The sequence below is a fragment of the Tigriopus californicus genome, chromosome 3 (genome assembly GCF_007210705.1).
Source record: "Tigriopus californicus strain San Diego chromosome 3, Tcal_SD_v2.1, whole genome shotgun sequence".
Classification (NCBI taxonomy): domain Eukaryota; kingdom Metazoa; phylum Arthropoda; class Copepoda; order Harpacticoida; family Harpacticidae; genus Tigriopus; species Tigriopus californicus.
The window spans coordinates 4,803,589-4,818,394 of NC_081442.1; the positions used below are offsets into that span (position 1 = coordinate 4,803,589).

A 14,806-nucleotide genomic window follows, 5' to 3' on the forward strand; every position below is an offset into this window, starting at 1 on the left:
CTTTTCATGCTGGCTGTAAAGGGACAGGGCTTTTGTCAATTTAGGAATTGGACTGGGAAATGTTCCATTCAGTCATTTTCAAAAATGAAGCGCAGATCGGTCTAGTATTTAGTCCTTCTTGAATAGATCTTAAGTTGTCTCGAAGAAGTAACGATATTTCTTGACTAGCGAGAATTACGGGACTCTTCAAATAATATCTGATCTGGTGATTTGTTACCTGTGTACCTTACTCAAAAATTGTTATTCTAAAGATACCTTGAAGCAAGTTTTTCAACACTCTGGCTTTCTGGGATTGATTTGAAAGCTAAACCCGCGAACAATTATGAAATTGGACCACATTCATAAATTTTTACCATAACAAGGGTAGCCATTGGCAAGAACAGAACATTAATGATTTTAAATTTGCTTCCCCAATGGCACTTTAAGTTTGGGACNAAATTTTTACCATAACAAGGGTAGCCATTGGCAAGAACAGAACATTAATGATTTTAAATTTGCTTCCCCAATGGCACTTTAAGTTTGGGACCATATTCATCATTTTTACTAGAGTTCAATGAAACCTGGGAAATATTTTATAGAGTTTAGAAGTTACATGATTATTTGAGTGGTCATAAAATCCCTTGATCCCTAGAAATACGGATAAGGTCAAAATGCTAAAAACAGTTATTGTCAAAGTCATCAGCATCATTGACAATTGACTTGCGTTTAAGAACGAGCCGGTGCTTCAATGATGCTTTAGTTAATGACTGCTCCTCAATCTAACTTGTCAAAGCAATTAGGAAAAAAGCAAAGCATGCTCTTCCCAATGATTTTGAATGTCTTTCTTGGCCAACGTAACATAGACTTCTCCAAATATTTGTTGGGAGGTTCATGTCAGTGAGGTCCAGATTTAGCTTTATATTATTCTGGTTAATGGGCACCTCTGCATGGCTTCATGAGTGCATATTTTGAGATGCGATTTGTACCCAGTTGCACCTACTGCGAGTATCAGATCGTTTCGTGACCGCACATTTTGACACCTGTCATAACTAAAGTAAGGACTTAAACCACAAGAGCGTTAGTGTCTCCAGAACGCTGACGAAAAAAGCGTCCAAATCCAAACAATCTTTTTATTTGAAGAATATTAAACTATGCATTATTTTCCAACGCGGTTGAACGAACGCAAATGATACTTAACTTCGACCGCCACGCACTTAAAATAAGTCTCAAAACAGGGGAGGGGAAAAGACAGAAAAGTAAAAAGGAATAGATAAATCTTCATTGCGACTCTCGATCATGTCAACTCGTAAAATTAAGACTCTTCCTCTTTCTTTTCACTTAACTTTGCTAATTGACACATTCGTGTCACCATTAAAGCACGAACAAATGAATGATCTTGCCATGGTATTTTTAGACTACAAATAGTTCATTCACATCACAAACTCCCTCATCTTTTGGACCAATCAAAATGGAACCAAATTGAGGATAAACGTCTATCTTTGTTATCTGCCCAATCGATCAACCGTGTATTTTGAGATGCGAGACTCAAGTGAACTAAAGTGCAAGCAAGCACTTTTTGGGGTTTAATTGCTTTAACTTCTTCCAGGTATCGTAGCATGTTGCAATTGGAATGGATGCAACTCGGACGCTGTGAAGGCCACCATGAGTAAAGTAGATTTCGAGGCCACATTGGCTTTAACCGGGATGATCAAGCCTAACAGCAACCAGGGAAATGGCAGTTCGGTTGTGGACACATCCAATCAAAGCACCAGCACACTTTCCTCCACCATTAGTGCGTTAATAACGACCAAGGACGGTCACATAACTAGTGCTCAAAAGGCCACCAGCTTTTCCACAATGACCCCCGAGCCAATTGCAATTGGGAACCAGATCAAAGTCCAACCTCAGGGCCTGGACGAAACGAAGAGCCAACACATATTGACCCAGCCACAGGGATCGGAAGTCATCAAAGCGTTTGAAAAGGGCAGCGATTTCGCTAATGGCCTTTATGACCCCTTTCGCGTGTACGAGAAACTTCAAGAGGTGAAGGCCCAAAAGTTCAAAATTAAATTAACCCCCGCTCAAATTGAAGCAATTAAGAAAGGTAGTGAAACCCATATCTATGTCGATCAAGACGATACAATTTTAACCTCTCTCAATCGCCCACAAGTACTTCAAGAGACTCCCACGGCCTTTATCTCCACTCAAAAATCTTCTCCCAAATTGGTTGAGAGCAACCATACTCAAGAGCCTCCTCATATTCTTGCTGAAAAAGCTCCACCCAAAGTGAATGACACGTTAGAAACGAATTCAAAACTCTCTGAGGAACTTGCAGACATTACTACGCCCTTGGTTTCGACCCCTTCATCATCAAGGCCGAACTCAAGCCTGTCAAACTTTCAAATCAAGAACCCCTTGTTAAATGGAGACTTATTACTCCTCTTGGAAATCCTGAGAAGAAATCAGGGCAAAAGCTTTTCCTACACATCCTCCTCACCATCATCAAACGTCCCATCCACTAACAATGATGAGGAAGAGGATTTTGTTAAGCCTCCACTTGATCTATTAGATCTCTTGACTAACAAACCAGCCAAAGAACGGAGGAACCATCTGACCTCATCATCCACTCCATCCAAGGTCGTTGTTCCCTCGGTACAACCCGGGATCGCTGGCTCAACATTAGGGGGCTTTGCGGAGTTTCCGCCAATTGAATCTCCGTTCAAGGAGCAAAACACCAACCTCCATCCTGCAGATGCTGTGGCTTCCCAAACGAGAGGCGACAATTTGATCCCTCGACCTTTAACAACGGCAGCCCCGAGCCATCCATTCAGTGAAGGTGAGAAAAGGAATGTTCCATTTGGGATGTTCAGTCAGCTGGAAGAGCCTCCTTTTGAGCCCGATAAAGAGGAGACAAGGTCCAAAAACACTCGGCCTCTCACTATGGCCCATCTTGAAAAGGGCTCTTCGCCCTCGCCGGAAAATGGAGCAAGGGATTTGAAGAGCTGTTGTTCCTTTTCTATTGCCCGCTTTTGTTTCCTGATCGGAATCCTCGTTTTGGGGGATCTTTTCTGAGCCTGCCAACATTACAACAACATCAAGTTACCACCGAGTGCCTCCTATCCTTTAGGTCTAAAAGTACAAGCCTGAACATCTGAATAGAACTGCGATATCGATTCGTTTGTTTTGTTCCAAAAAAATGGACCGACCCAAGGCAATTCCTGTACTTTGTTGGTTTTGAACCAAGCTCAATAAAGACGAAGTATTCTAAATTGAGAATACACAGGCTTTGTGAGTGTTTCAGCCATTTACTGCACAAAAGGTCCCATGTCAATCCTGTCAGGTCACACAAAAGAAAACCCGCACACAACGTCCAGGAGTCTCTGCCTTATTCCTTGAAATTTGAGCTCCAAGATCCTCCACTCTTCAGGGAGTAGTTTGTTGGTTCAATATTCGGCTTTCTCTTGATTTCCTTTCAGAGTCTCCATTCGCCAGTTAGGTTTCTGTGCCTTTGTTCTTCTCTAGTATAATGGGGCAATTTTTTGCCGTGTTGATACCTGATTCTTTGTCTTCAATGTCCCACATTCCTCATCCCAAGAGTTAAAAAAAACATTTCTAGTGGGAATTCAAAATGACGGATGCCAAATTCAAACTAGAGGACATTTTGAATAAAAAGAAGGCCCCGCCGCAAATTCTAGATTTGGCCAATATCAAAATCGAATCCGAGGAAGATTTTCGTGCGGTCATTGAGAAGATTCCGGATTACAGAATTCAACCTGAGAGGGTACGTGAACAACGATTCGTTACTAATTTACTCCCTCAGTTTAATGGCTAGTATTCATGCCATTCCAAGAAACAGCTTTGCAAATTCTGAGAAATCTGACAAAAAGGCTCTCAATATGACAGCTAATGTAGTTTCACGGCAATTGAAGAGAAATAGCAAATGCAAGGTTGTAAGTAAAGTTGTCATTATCGTACTCAACGAGCCTTTAAAGATTGACCTTTTGCGCGCAATTTGAATTGTACCTGCAACTGCTATATGGCCTTTCTAGTTGTAACCTCGTTCCGTCGACCCATTATCGATGAACGATCAGTAGAGATCTCGGTCCCAAGAGTGCCATAGTCAACCTCGAGTTTGTGTCCAAAAGTCTCTCCTTTCTTGTGAATTGCTGAAAATTGGACAAGTTTCGCCCCGACCTTCATGCCATATCCACTCGACAAAAGTTTTACCCCATTTTAGCCTGAAGAGACCCGAGAACAAATTGAAGTTCTGTCTCAAGCCATGAAACAATACAAAAAGTATCGACAACTGAGGCGAAGTCAGTATGTTCAGCAACTCGATCGTGCTCTCTTGAAAGGTGACATCGATCTCTCCACTGTTGACCCGACCAAACAGGTTGAAACTTGATTGAGTTCTTCTACGTTTGTGCTCGCTCTATTTCTATTCATGCATTTAGCCGCCTATGGAATGCATCCTCAAAAACTCCTTCCCTTTCTTCTGATCCTATTTGGTGTGTGAACTGGAATTAAATTGCTTATGATGCTAAACCTAAAACCATTTTAATACGTCGCTTTACCCTCCATAGGTGGGCATTGTTAGCCACTAATCCATAACCAACGAAATAACTTCCCTGTACATCAAAATTTGACAAAAAAACACTAATGATTTACCGATTTCTTTCATCTCATTCTGCTTTGAAAAACGCGGGGGAAAAAATCTTGGAATGTTATGTCTTGACCTTGACACTTCGAGTAACTTTCTAACCAAAAATCAAAGCCATTGAGACGTAAACGATGAGCCAAATGGTCCAGCTCCGTGTATCGTATGTTAACAATAAATGTGTCAATGCCCACCTATGCTAACTAATCTAAATGAGGCCAACCCTCTCTACGTAGTCTAACTAAACTAATCGAGTGTTTGATAAATTTTCCCACCTCCAACCTGTGCGTGTGATGCCTTTTCAGTTGGAAGACACCCTGGGCGAGCTTCAGTGCAAGAAATCCCGGACCCATTGGAAGGATTTGGTCTTGCGACAGAAGCTCAAAAACCTGCTCAAAACCGATCATGACCCGAGCTCTTCCGACTCGGAGGTGGTTCAACCCATGCCTCCACTTATATTTTCCTCTATGGCTCGCATAACAGCCGTGAAACAAGAGATACTACCACCCACTCGAGGGAAAACCCTGGCCAAAATCAGAGCGGTTGTTATCACTTTTTAATGTCTGACCATTCTTGTACACTGTACAGTATCAAGGGAAGATACGGGAGATCGTCATCCCAGATTGACATCCTTGAAGGGAGCCTCATGTTGATGTCCGGTATCTTGGTATTTCGTTTTGTCTGTGGGTCTGGCGTAAGATTGACATACGCTTGGGAATGACATCAGTTATCATGAGAGCCATTCAAAAATCCTTTATGGAGGCGTTTGAGACTCGATTCGACTTTAGTTCCACATTTGAGGATAAGTTTTCAGGCTCAAATATTGCCTTGTTTAGGACCCAAGTTTTTCGCCCTCTCTTCCCAAAAATAAATCCCTTTCAACAGTTGCAGGATTTTGGTAGTGATGAATTATGAGAATTTTGAGTCGCAAGAGCATCCGTTAAAATACAAATTAAAGACTTCAACGTTTTGATTGAAATTTGAACTTCATTCACAATGGCAAATGCAAACCAACACAACCACATGCAGATGTTTCATCTCAATGGCTTCATGAAAGATGCAAAGATTACCAAATCGAACAAGGCAAATAATCGGTCATTACAAAGTGATAGTATGTCCTCATTGTCATATCCATTGAGGTCTGTACGAAGCAATGCCAACTGTCTAAGGAAGAAACTCAAGAGACTGCGCAACTATACTATAACATAAAAGAAAAAGAATGATTCTTGCTTGATTGGCATTCAGGTCATCACTAGTTGGTTTTAGTTTGGAAAGAAGAGGCCGCGTTGAAAGCATTTTCTGAACCCAAGCAAGACTGAAAAGAAAGATTTGAAATTCACACCAAAAGGGTGAAAAGTTAATCTAATACTGCAAAGCCAGTTTCATCGTTTCAAGGCATCTGGACAAGGTTCAGGCCATAAAGAATAATTCTCCGAAAGCAATGACATGTTTCGAAGCCCCAGTTCCATATCCAGTGGAAGGCAATTCAATCTTTGGGAATAAAAATCGAAGAAAATCAGGTGGCCTAATTTGTACCTTTGAGATCATGAGTTGTGTTCGAATATTGACCTTAGTATTCAATCAGCAGCAGATAATATGATGTCTAGACATGAAAAGCTCAACTCTAACTCAAAGCTCATTTAATACTGACATGTTCATGGATATCATCCCTTTTACGTCAAGTATTTTTTCCCATAACGGCTTTGGATGCACTTTCTGAATGCCTGGCAACGTTTGTGGAATGCTTTGAACTACTCAAAGACCTTTTTGTTGAAAAGCAGGGTTGTGAAACCCAAACATGAATGAGCCTTGGCCATTTTCGGTTCCAAGTACACTTGTAACAGAATGTGTATACTGGTCTTGGGCATGATTTAAACTTACTCCAGACTTTTACAGGATGTCTCTCGATAAATTGCATGATGGTTATATAAACATATTTTAACTCTTCAAGGACAAAGATGTACAGAATTTCATCGACAATTTAAAGGTAATCATAAAGATACGCATATACACCTCGATCCAATATGAGCTTGTTGTACTCTTCCCCAAAATGCTCTACCCAACAAAAAGGGGTCTTATCAGCTTTCGATTACCTCTAGATGGCCCAAGAGAATGCTCCCGACTTTCCCGAGGATCAAGTGGAAGGCCTCAAAGAAAAGCCAATGTCTGCCAAGAAATCGTTATTGTTCGTCCCTCAACCGGCCTATCAATTCGCAGATCCTTGCCCAGAATCGATGAGAGGTGTCAAGATATCCGACCTTTCGTCCGTGGACATCAATTGGAAAATGCTCACCCTGGCCAGACCCAATAATAAGACGGACGAAGAGATCTTTTCTAAGTAATGACATGAAAGGGAGGAAGTCTCCAAGCAATTTTGAAGCCAATATCAAATTGAGACCGTCAGGCACCACATCCCGCCCATACCTACAAACACGGCATTGCTTCGATATATTTTTCGACTACTACATTTCAGATTGGTTCAATTGGACAAACTTCGCCTTCAAACCAGGGCCAAAGAAGCTGAGCAAGCCTTGGCCAGAGGGGGCAAGGACCCATTTATTGTGGTCAAAAATCCCAGTGCCAGCAAGGGCGGTGTGGCGGAAAAGAGCATTAAAGTAAGATTAACCCACTTAAACTTCATAAGCATTTTGTTTTTCCCAGGGTGGCTAAATTTGAAATTGGCTGAGATCAAAGATGGGTTTTGAATGGTAATCGCTAACTAACGAGGTTAATTTTCTCATTGTCAATTGACGATCAAACCTATTGATTTTTAACGAGTTACTTGTTTTCGGAATTATTTGGTGTGTGTGTGTGTGAGGGAGTGCTATGTCAGTATTAGCCTCTTTCGCCGACTGAGGGCGTGATCAGGGTATAAAATTCCCTTCAAAGTGGTCTGGGAGGCCTTGTCCGAAAAAAATGTCTTTTCCCTCAAAGCCAAAGATCTTGTCCAGCTATTTCGATTATCATACACTCCCCAACGGACTGACTAATTTCTGTTATTTGTTCCTCTAACACCACAAGTACATTTTCTATTGAAAAGCGAAAAAAAGTTCCTTTATTCGTGTGTGACAGTCTTTCAGTCATTTGCTTTGCTGGGTATTATGCCAGATTATTGAGACAAATTGGTGATTATCGATTTGGTCCAAAAGAAGGGAGTACCAACTTTTCAAGAAAACTTATGAGCAGTTTAAGGTATTAACCTTTTGGTTACCGATACCCACTTTTGGTTGAGAAATGGAAAAGGGCCCTTGAAATTCGAATCTCATCCATGCCAATACATTGATATCGTGTTTTCAGACTTGCAGTGAGTGTGCAGAGGAATTTTGTAGCGGCACATGCAAGGAATTCCAATACGATGCATACCAAAGATTGGTTCTACCGGAGAAAGAAGTGGAAATAACGGGGAATGAGGTGCAATCAAGCAAGAAGAAGGGTAAAAAGAAACGAAAGAAGAGGAAGAAGTCGAGTGGGACCAAGAAAGTGTCACACATGCCTGTCACAGACGAGGAGGAGGATTGAGAATTCCCTTCATGAGATCGTTCCACTTGAAACGGTTCCTTGGGGATCAAAGACACCTGCTGGAGCACAGACCCAAATCATGAAACAATTCCTTATTCGGGGGAACAATTCATTTTGGTAGATAGGATTTATTGCATTTGTGAGTGAATTTTGATAGAATTCCCTTCATGAGATCGTTCCACTTGAAACGGTTCCTTGGGGATCAAAGACACCTGCTGGAGCACAGACCCAAATCATAAAACAATTCCTTATTCGGGGGAACAATTCATTTTGGTAGATAGGATTTATTGCATTTGTGAGTGAATTTTGATAGCTGCACGGTGAATAATGGAGTGGCGACGCGAGAGAACTTCAAGGTCTTTGTCGTAGCCTCCGCCGATCACCGTTGATGTGGGAACACCTCGCTCTGCAATGTGAAAGCAAGATTTTCCGTGATATCGGAGTCGTCAATTATTTTCATGTCACACGAACGACATGACATCACATTTTTCGACACCTCCTTATCGGAACTTCTTTCCGAGCTATTCTAATTTTGACGCTTCTATGATATTCGAGGTCGGCCATAAGATCTTCAAGAAATGCCAGTCGTACTGAAGGTTTTTTTCCGTTTAAACTTCTTTTTTCGTGCCTATTCTACTATTCAATACATGTAAATCTGATTTTGTGTTGGCTGGACAAAGTGTCGATCTTAAAGTATGTTAAATATTAAATTCACTTACTCATGCATTCCTTCAAAATGAACATGTCCCTTCGCCACAATCCATTATCGCTCAACTTTAAGCGACCAAGCGCATCAGCTTCATGCACGTCAACACCAGCATCGTACAGAACAAAATCAGGTCGAAATTGATCCAATACAACAGGAATGTGTTCCTGGAACAAGGACAAGGGTTAAAGATCAAACAATTGCGACATTAAGATTTGATGTGTGAATTATAAATCGTTCCATTTCCAGTAACTTTTGTCCCAGGGAAAATGTCAAGGAGTTGAGCTCCTAATTTCGGAGGCTTTTAAGGACATGACAGATCTGGCAAAGTCCAATTAACTCGTTGGGCGATCAGAAATTATAAAAATAAAAAGTTTTGTTAGAGTGGTTCTCCACTCTACTTGACTTTCTATTTGGAAACTACTTTTTGTGTCTGAGTTTCTATTGAGGTAACAGCGTCAACCGACCTGATGTCTTGAATCAATGTTAATAGATTTGATTTTGAGGTTTTATACAAAGAGATAATTGGTTTGAATTAAGCCATGGATGAACAGGCACAGGAAGAATTAGAATTGCGCTTAACATGTTGTAAACATCCCACAATCAGTTGGTTGGTTATTGATTAGAGCGTTTTTTGCACGACTATTAAAATGTGCGATCTTGCACATGCAAAGCTTTAGGTTAAATATTGAATGTATGTCCAAATACCTAGAATCAAAATCAAACTTAATTGCTCCCGATCACCCAGACGGAGACCTTAAACATATTAAGCATTCAATCACATGATGACTTTTTCGTTTTTCATAGTTTGCGCTAGTGTCTGGATGATTTTTATTTGTCTTTAGAATGTAATTTCTTGATCAATCACACATTTTATGCCCATAAATTTTGGCAAAATTTTATCTTTTCCGAAAAGGACAAAGACAATGATAATTTTCTTCAGTCTTTTAGGAACGACAAAGTAATAATGATATAATTAGGTGAGAATTGCACTTTTTCTCAAGAATTCTTTTTTATCTGTCTTCCCTAGTAACATTACTGTATAGAGGAATCTTCGCCTTGATAGATATTTGTTATTTTTACAAAAGGGAACAAACGCAAACATTATGAAATCGCACTATCTTCAAGTCAGTTAAAAGCCAGGTTTTTGTAGTCGACATTAGAAGGTACAAATTGTCCATATTTGTCAAAGATTAGCATTTCAATAATGAAAACTTTGCTTGGACACTTAATTCAACATCAAAATTTCATTAAATTTTAGTTGCTTTTGAAGTACTAAACACGATTCTGGTTGAAGGGTTAGTCTGAGAAAAAAATTAGAAAAACACTTTTATTTCCTCACTTCTGGTCTCATAATTCAATCAATGTAAGAATGGAATTCAGTTCCATAATAGATGAAAGGATAAGAAGGGCAAGCACTGGTAAAATTAGAGAAATTGAGGTCGCGCTTGTGGAAAACTATTGGCAAAATACGGTTGTATTTTGACTCAAATTCGAAATATCGAAATTTTGCCTCACCTTAGCCTTAAATATAGTAGCTAGCTCAAGGTTCTTTACTATAAACATGCCACTATGACAACAACATAAAACTAGTTCCAATGGTAAACCCACAAATTGAATTTGAAAACAGTTTACCGTCTTTCACAATAAAGATGATGAGTTAAGAGTCAGTCTTGCTCGTCATTTCAAACCCATTCAGCTCAGAGAGGTGGGTGGAACTTAAGTTGGGTCTTTGCTTCAGGGTCGAAATAACCGTCAAGTTCATCTTTTTATATTTCTTTCAATAGCCTTGCCAACTATTCTATCGTGTACCACAAATCAATTGAGTATACCATAGCATATTTTACAAGAGTTGTCCCCCTTTTCTCTTCCCATCTTCTCCATTGACAAACAACCGAGTACCTCACTTGAGGTTTTATTACAAACAGGATATTTTCGATGAAAATCCGGGAACTTGAGTGATTCGTCTAGCCACGAAAGTTGCTTGGAATGTACACAGTGCGTAGATGCACGTAGTTTACAATTTAAATAAAAATACCTTGTCATTAACAAGAGCTGTTATTGCCCCCCATTTCCACTTCTACTTGTGTTTACTCGAGTGGTTTTTCTTTCAGCTATTTCATTAATACTTTTTACATCATAACAAGTGAAGAATGTTGTAAAGCTGAAACCAATTGGTAAACAACTCCTATCGTCTGAATAGATGTATTTTACGGAGGAATCATTAAAAAAGGAAGAGTACATAAATTATCTACTGGAGACTTTGCTTCATGACAACACGAGATTACTTGTTTAAAAGGATATGGAGTGGGTAGAATCCATTAGCTGGTTAAAGTTGGTCGCCCGGACTCAAGCCGTTAAAATTGAATCAGCAGCACCTTCTTATTTTTTCATCTACATATAACCTTGTGGGAACGGCTCATCGGTTCCGAGAAAAAAGATCGCGAGGTTGTCTTGCAAAAATATCGCCGAAGATTGATTGCTTTTCTCCCCAAATAAAAAGAAAAAAAAACATCTACAGGGTCAGGCATAATTACCTTCAAATCATGAGGAGGAAAATCAATGCCAAGAAGCAAGTTAGTCTCTGCATACAAATACTACTGCTACGTACAAGATATCAATACACCATCTTATTTTGAAACTAGCGATGGCCTTGGCACGCTTAAAAACTAGGCCGCAAATTCTATTGTTTTATTTACGTCCCACATGGTACAAATACCCTTTTGTCGCATAGATTTAAGACGTGAGCACAAAACATAGGCGCAAGCGAGGACTGAAAAAACCACTTGCTTAGCCTTGTTCTAAAACCTTTCAAGTAAGTTTGATTTAGTTTCAAGGCCGTGGATGCAATGTGGCTCTCAATTGATCCTCTCCAAGACATGATGAGGCTGAACCCTGTCATTTCTGCTCTGCAGTCACGCTAAGGCTCCACACAGACGGATCCAGCTTTTCAGCGAAATGGTAGAACTGTGTGTACTCGTAGGTATGGAAATTGCAGATCTTTGGGGAATATTAACGGCAAATTTAACCCGCTCAGAATGACTATTAACAATGGGGCGTTGCAGATCCAGCATAATTCTCAAGGACAAAGTGTGTGTTGATCTAGGTTACTTTTAAAGATTCATCGATCGTGATCAAAATGTGTTGCTAGAATCTCCGTATTTTGTGGAACATCGGTATCAAATCATTATTTTTAGGCAGCCGTCGTCGGATTACAATTGCTCTATTTTGATAAGTGCTTTCGTTCATCATAAAATGTGTTTTACAACCAATACGTTTCATGGTTTATCCTAAATAACCGTTTCAGCTCTCTAAAATACAAGGACTCTTTGCATGAAGAAAATGACCAAAACACTTAATATTTCACTTTCAACACTGCATTTCATTGCGTAAGAAACTTCAGCATCACGAATAAAAGAAATGGAAAATGGTGATGTTCGCTCCTTGACAATGAACTTTTGAATGACAAAAGCAACCATGTCAGCTTTAAAAGAAAACCATTGTTACAAGTGTGGTAAAGATTTTTATCAACGCGATTAGAATATCCAACCAGTAAGCGAGAGGTTTGTTTCCTTTTTCACGTTAGGCATTTTTGAGCCTAGTAGAGGGCGCTTCAAAAGGGACTGATCCAAGTTATTTTTGTTATTACCTGCAAAACTTGGAGGTACTCATTGTCTTGAAGGCCGTCTTCAAGTCCAAGATCAAGATCGCTTTTTTGTTTCCGAAATGGAAAGTTTTTCTCAGCGTGAACTGACAGAGTGAAAACGCGGGGCTCGTTTTCAAAGATGAGAGCGGTTCCATCGCCCTAGAAAAGAAAACGATCTTGAGTTGGAAAAGACGTAGTAACTTCGCCAGAAAATGAAATGATAATTCACTCAAGTGTTGAGCAGGAAAGAAAGAGCATGGCAATTTGAATGAGTGGCGTAGTTTCTAACCCATATTGTATTAAAAGTAATGAAAGTTCAATATACATAGTTGTGTTTTTGGGTATTTGGGACTCTTTTTTGCATAACTTAAATTCAGGGCTTTCTGTAAAGCCTATTTGAATGAATTTTAGAACCTATCCTGCTACATGTCAACATTTTCTTTTTTAACCTTGGGCCTAATATTAAATGAGTCCTAAACGGCTGGGTCACAACGTACTAATTGCTCTCTCCTCTCTCAAACAATTGATCGCTAAGAAATTATATTAAAAAAAAATGACATTTTTCTTCACCTTAAGACTCAACAAAGAGATGAAAAAGAAATATCATCTGTATAGGGAAAATTAAAATGTTTTTGCGCAAATGGTAAAATTCGAGAAAGTCCAATTTCATTTCCTGCATTCTTTTACATTAATTAACAACAGAAGATTGGTCAGGGCAACACAAGAAATTGCTTTGAAAATCATGGTTTGATATGGCTATTAAATGCTTATGCAATAATTTAATCACGCTAACCCTTTCTCACTTACCCTCTCTCGCAATAGTACATAAATAAACAAGTATTTTTTTACAGCGTACTTCCATGAAGGGTCTTGTGGAATTTATTCATCAAAGTTTAAGGCAATTTCGTCAGCACGTTAACAACTCTAATCCTAATTTTGGGAATGATTATCATATCCTTCTCTTTCGATTGAATTGTTTTACGGTTGACTCTAGTAACACTAAGAATGGTTGATCTGAATATATCATTTTATTTAAAAAAAATCTTTATTCTGAGTTTTAGGCTAAGTGATTTATTACGTAAAGGTTCTTCATAGAAATGCTAGCATGATGAAACATTACTATTACTGACTGTTATTACCAAATATGATAATTACATCCTATCGGATTTGGATCCGATGACCAATCTAACACTGAGACGGGTCGCTTCTTGTTATTCTTACTCAATACCTATATTTCAGGCAACAGTGTTAAAATCATATATATCGTACAACATGTTGAGCGATGGTTTAAGACATCAAATGCAAAATCTAATTTTATCACAGGGAATTTCTTGGTTGTTCATTTGTTGCCTCACTTTACAAAAATAGAGAAAAATCTAAAAATCTAATTCTATAACACATCAATTTGAATTGTAATGAATAAAAAATGAAACCTGTGTACGTAAATATGAATGATTAGAGTTAATCTAAAAACCAGTCGACACCAGACAAACAGACATCATACATAATAGTTCAAATCTCACCTGATGTACGTCCAAATCAATGATGAGTACTTTGAAGTTCGGATCGTTCCGTATCAAATTCATGGCGGCAACGGCTATATCATTGATGAGGCAATATCCAGAGCCATAATCTGGACCCGCATGATGAGTACCTCCCCCGGTGCTACAAGATAGACCTCGTTCCAAGGATATTCGCGTACTTAAGACCGTGCCACCTACAAGAAGCAAAAACATTTCGAGTTTGGAAGGGACATCGCAAAGGTGAGATGGAGTTCAAGGGGTCCGTCTGCCTGCTCTAAGTTTCGTGCCAACTTTAATTGAAAACTTGAAAGTTAAAACAACACACGCACCCGTTTCATATCTAACTCGGCTAGCCAGACCATGGCTCCACTCGAAGCCTGTTCTTCTTTGTTCTTCCCGAGAAGTCTCGCCGGCGTAAAACCTTTCCACGTATTGAGTATCGTGAGCAAGGCCAGCTAATTCCACAGAGGCTCTCAGAGGCTCAATTACCTATGTAAATAACAAGCGGATGGATCTTTTTTTTGCATCTTCGGTCGCGATCATGCACTCAAACCTGAGTTTTGGCATCAATGACGCGATCTTGAACGAGGGATTGAAAAACGCCTCGAAATTTCCTCATTTGAAATCGGTGCCCCGGGGGCAATCGGCACACATAGCTCTCTGTATGAATAATGGGCAAACCCCGGATTCCTTGGAGTATTGGACTTAAATCTAAGGAGGCAGGAGCGGTAGAGAATGGGATTGTCAGTCTTGTCCAGCTCATGATTTCGGCTAGA

At 39.6% G+C, this 14,806-nt stretch overlaps 3 protein-coding genes across 5 annotated transcripts in view; 2 read left to right on the top strand and 1 right to left on the bottom strand.

The window, feature by feature from the left end:
• The window catches only part of LOC131877797 (uncharacterized), a 77,348-nt gene extending 73,969 nt beyond the window's left edge, over positions 1-3,379 (top strand). For both annotated transcript variants that reach the window (XM_059223586.1, XM_059223585.1), the window contains exon 3: positions 1,586-3,379. In XM_059223586.1, the coding sequence (XP_059079569.1) occupies positions 1,586-3,051 (1,466 nt within the window). In that variant the 3' untranslated portion in view covers positions 3,052-3,379. The remainder of the gene's footprint in view (positions 1-1,585) is intronic.
• Positions 3,380-3,430: 51 nt separating this feature from the next.
• On the top strand, positions 3,431-8,309 carry LOC131877682 (uncharacterized). Of its 2 annotated transcripts, none has more exons than XM_059223429.1 (5): positions 3,431-3,760; positions 4,217-4,372; positions 6,736-6,974; positions 7,110-7,251; positions 7,934-8,309. In XM_059223429.1, exons 1-5 carry the CDS (start codon positions 3,608-3,610, stop codon positions 8,153-8,155), a joined length of 912 nt encoding a protein of 303 aa, XP_059079412.1. In that variant the 5' UTR covers positions 3,431-3,607; the 3' UTR covers positions 8,156-8,309. The 2 variants fall into 2 exon arrangements, with proteins under 2 accessions (XP_059079412.1, XP_059079413.1); XM_059223430.1 differs by lacking the exon at positions 4,217-4,372 and adding an exon at positions 6,588-6,623.
• A 110-nt stretch (positions 8,310-8,419) lies between these two features.
• Positions 8,420-14,801, bottom strand: LOC131877679 (uncharacterized protein SYNPCC7002_A1628-like). Its single transcript, XM_059223425.1, has 6 exons — positions 14,584-14,801; positions 14,360-14,519; positions 14,031-14,224; positions 12,511-12,666; positions 8,875-9,028; positions 8,420-8,561 (listed from the first exon to the last, which is right to left on the bottom strand). The coding sequence occupies exons 1-6, from the start codon at positions 14,791-14,793 to the stop codon at positions 8,440-8,442; spliced, it is 996 nt and encodes a 331-aa protein (XP_059079408.1). The 5' UTR covers positions 14,794-14,801; the 3' UTR covers positions 8,420-8,439.
• Between the last annotated feature and the right edge of the window lie 5 nt (positions 14,802-14,806).

Excerpts from the sequence above, each read along its gene's own strand:
- LOC131877682 (XM_059223429.1), top strand. The coding sequence starts at position 3,608 with ATGACGGATGCCAAATTCAAACTAGAGGACATTTTGAATAAAAAGAAG. Across the intron at positions 4,373-6,735 it reads CTGTTGACCCGACCAAACAG|ATGGCCCAAGAGAATGCTCC; the intron begins GTTGAAACTTGA and ends GATTACCTCTAG. Across the intron at positions 7,252-7,933 it reads TGGCGGAAAAGAGCATTAAA|ACTTGCAGTGAGTGTGCAGA; the intron begins GTAAGATTAACC and ends TCGTGTTTTCAG.
- LOC131877679 (XM_059223425.1), bottom strand. The coding sequence starts at position 14,793 with ATGAGCTGGACAAGACTGACAATCCCATTCTCTACCGCTCCTGCCTCC. Across the intron at positions 14,520-14,583 it reads TCATTGATGCCAAAACTCAG|GTAATTGAGCCTCTGAGAGC; the intron begins GTTTGAGTGCAT and ends TTATTTACATAG. Across the intron at positions 8,562-8,874 it reads CATTTTGAAGGAATGCATGA|AGCGAGGTGTTCCCACATCA; the intron begins GTAAGTGAATTT and ends TTCACATTGCAG.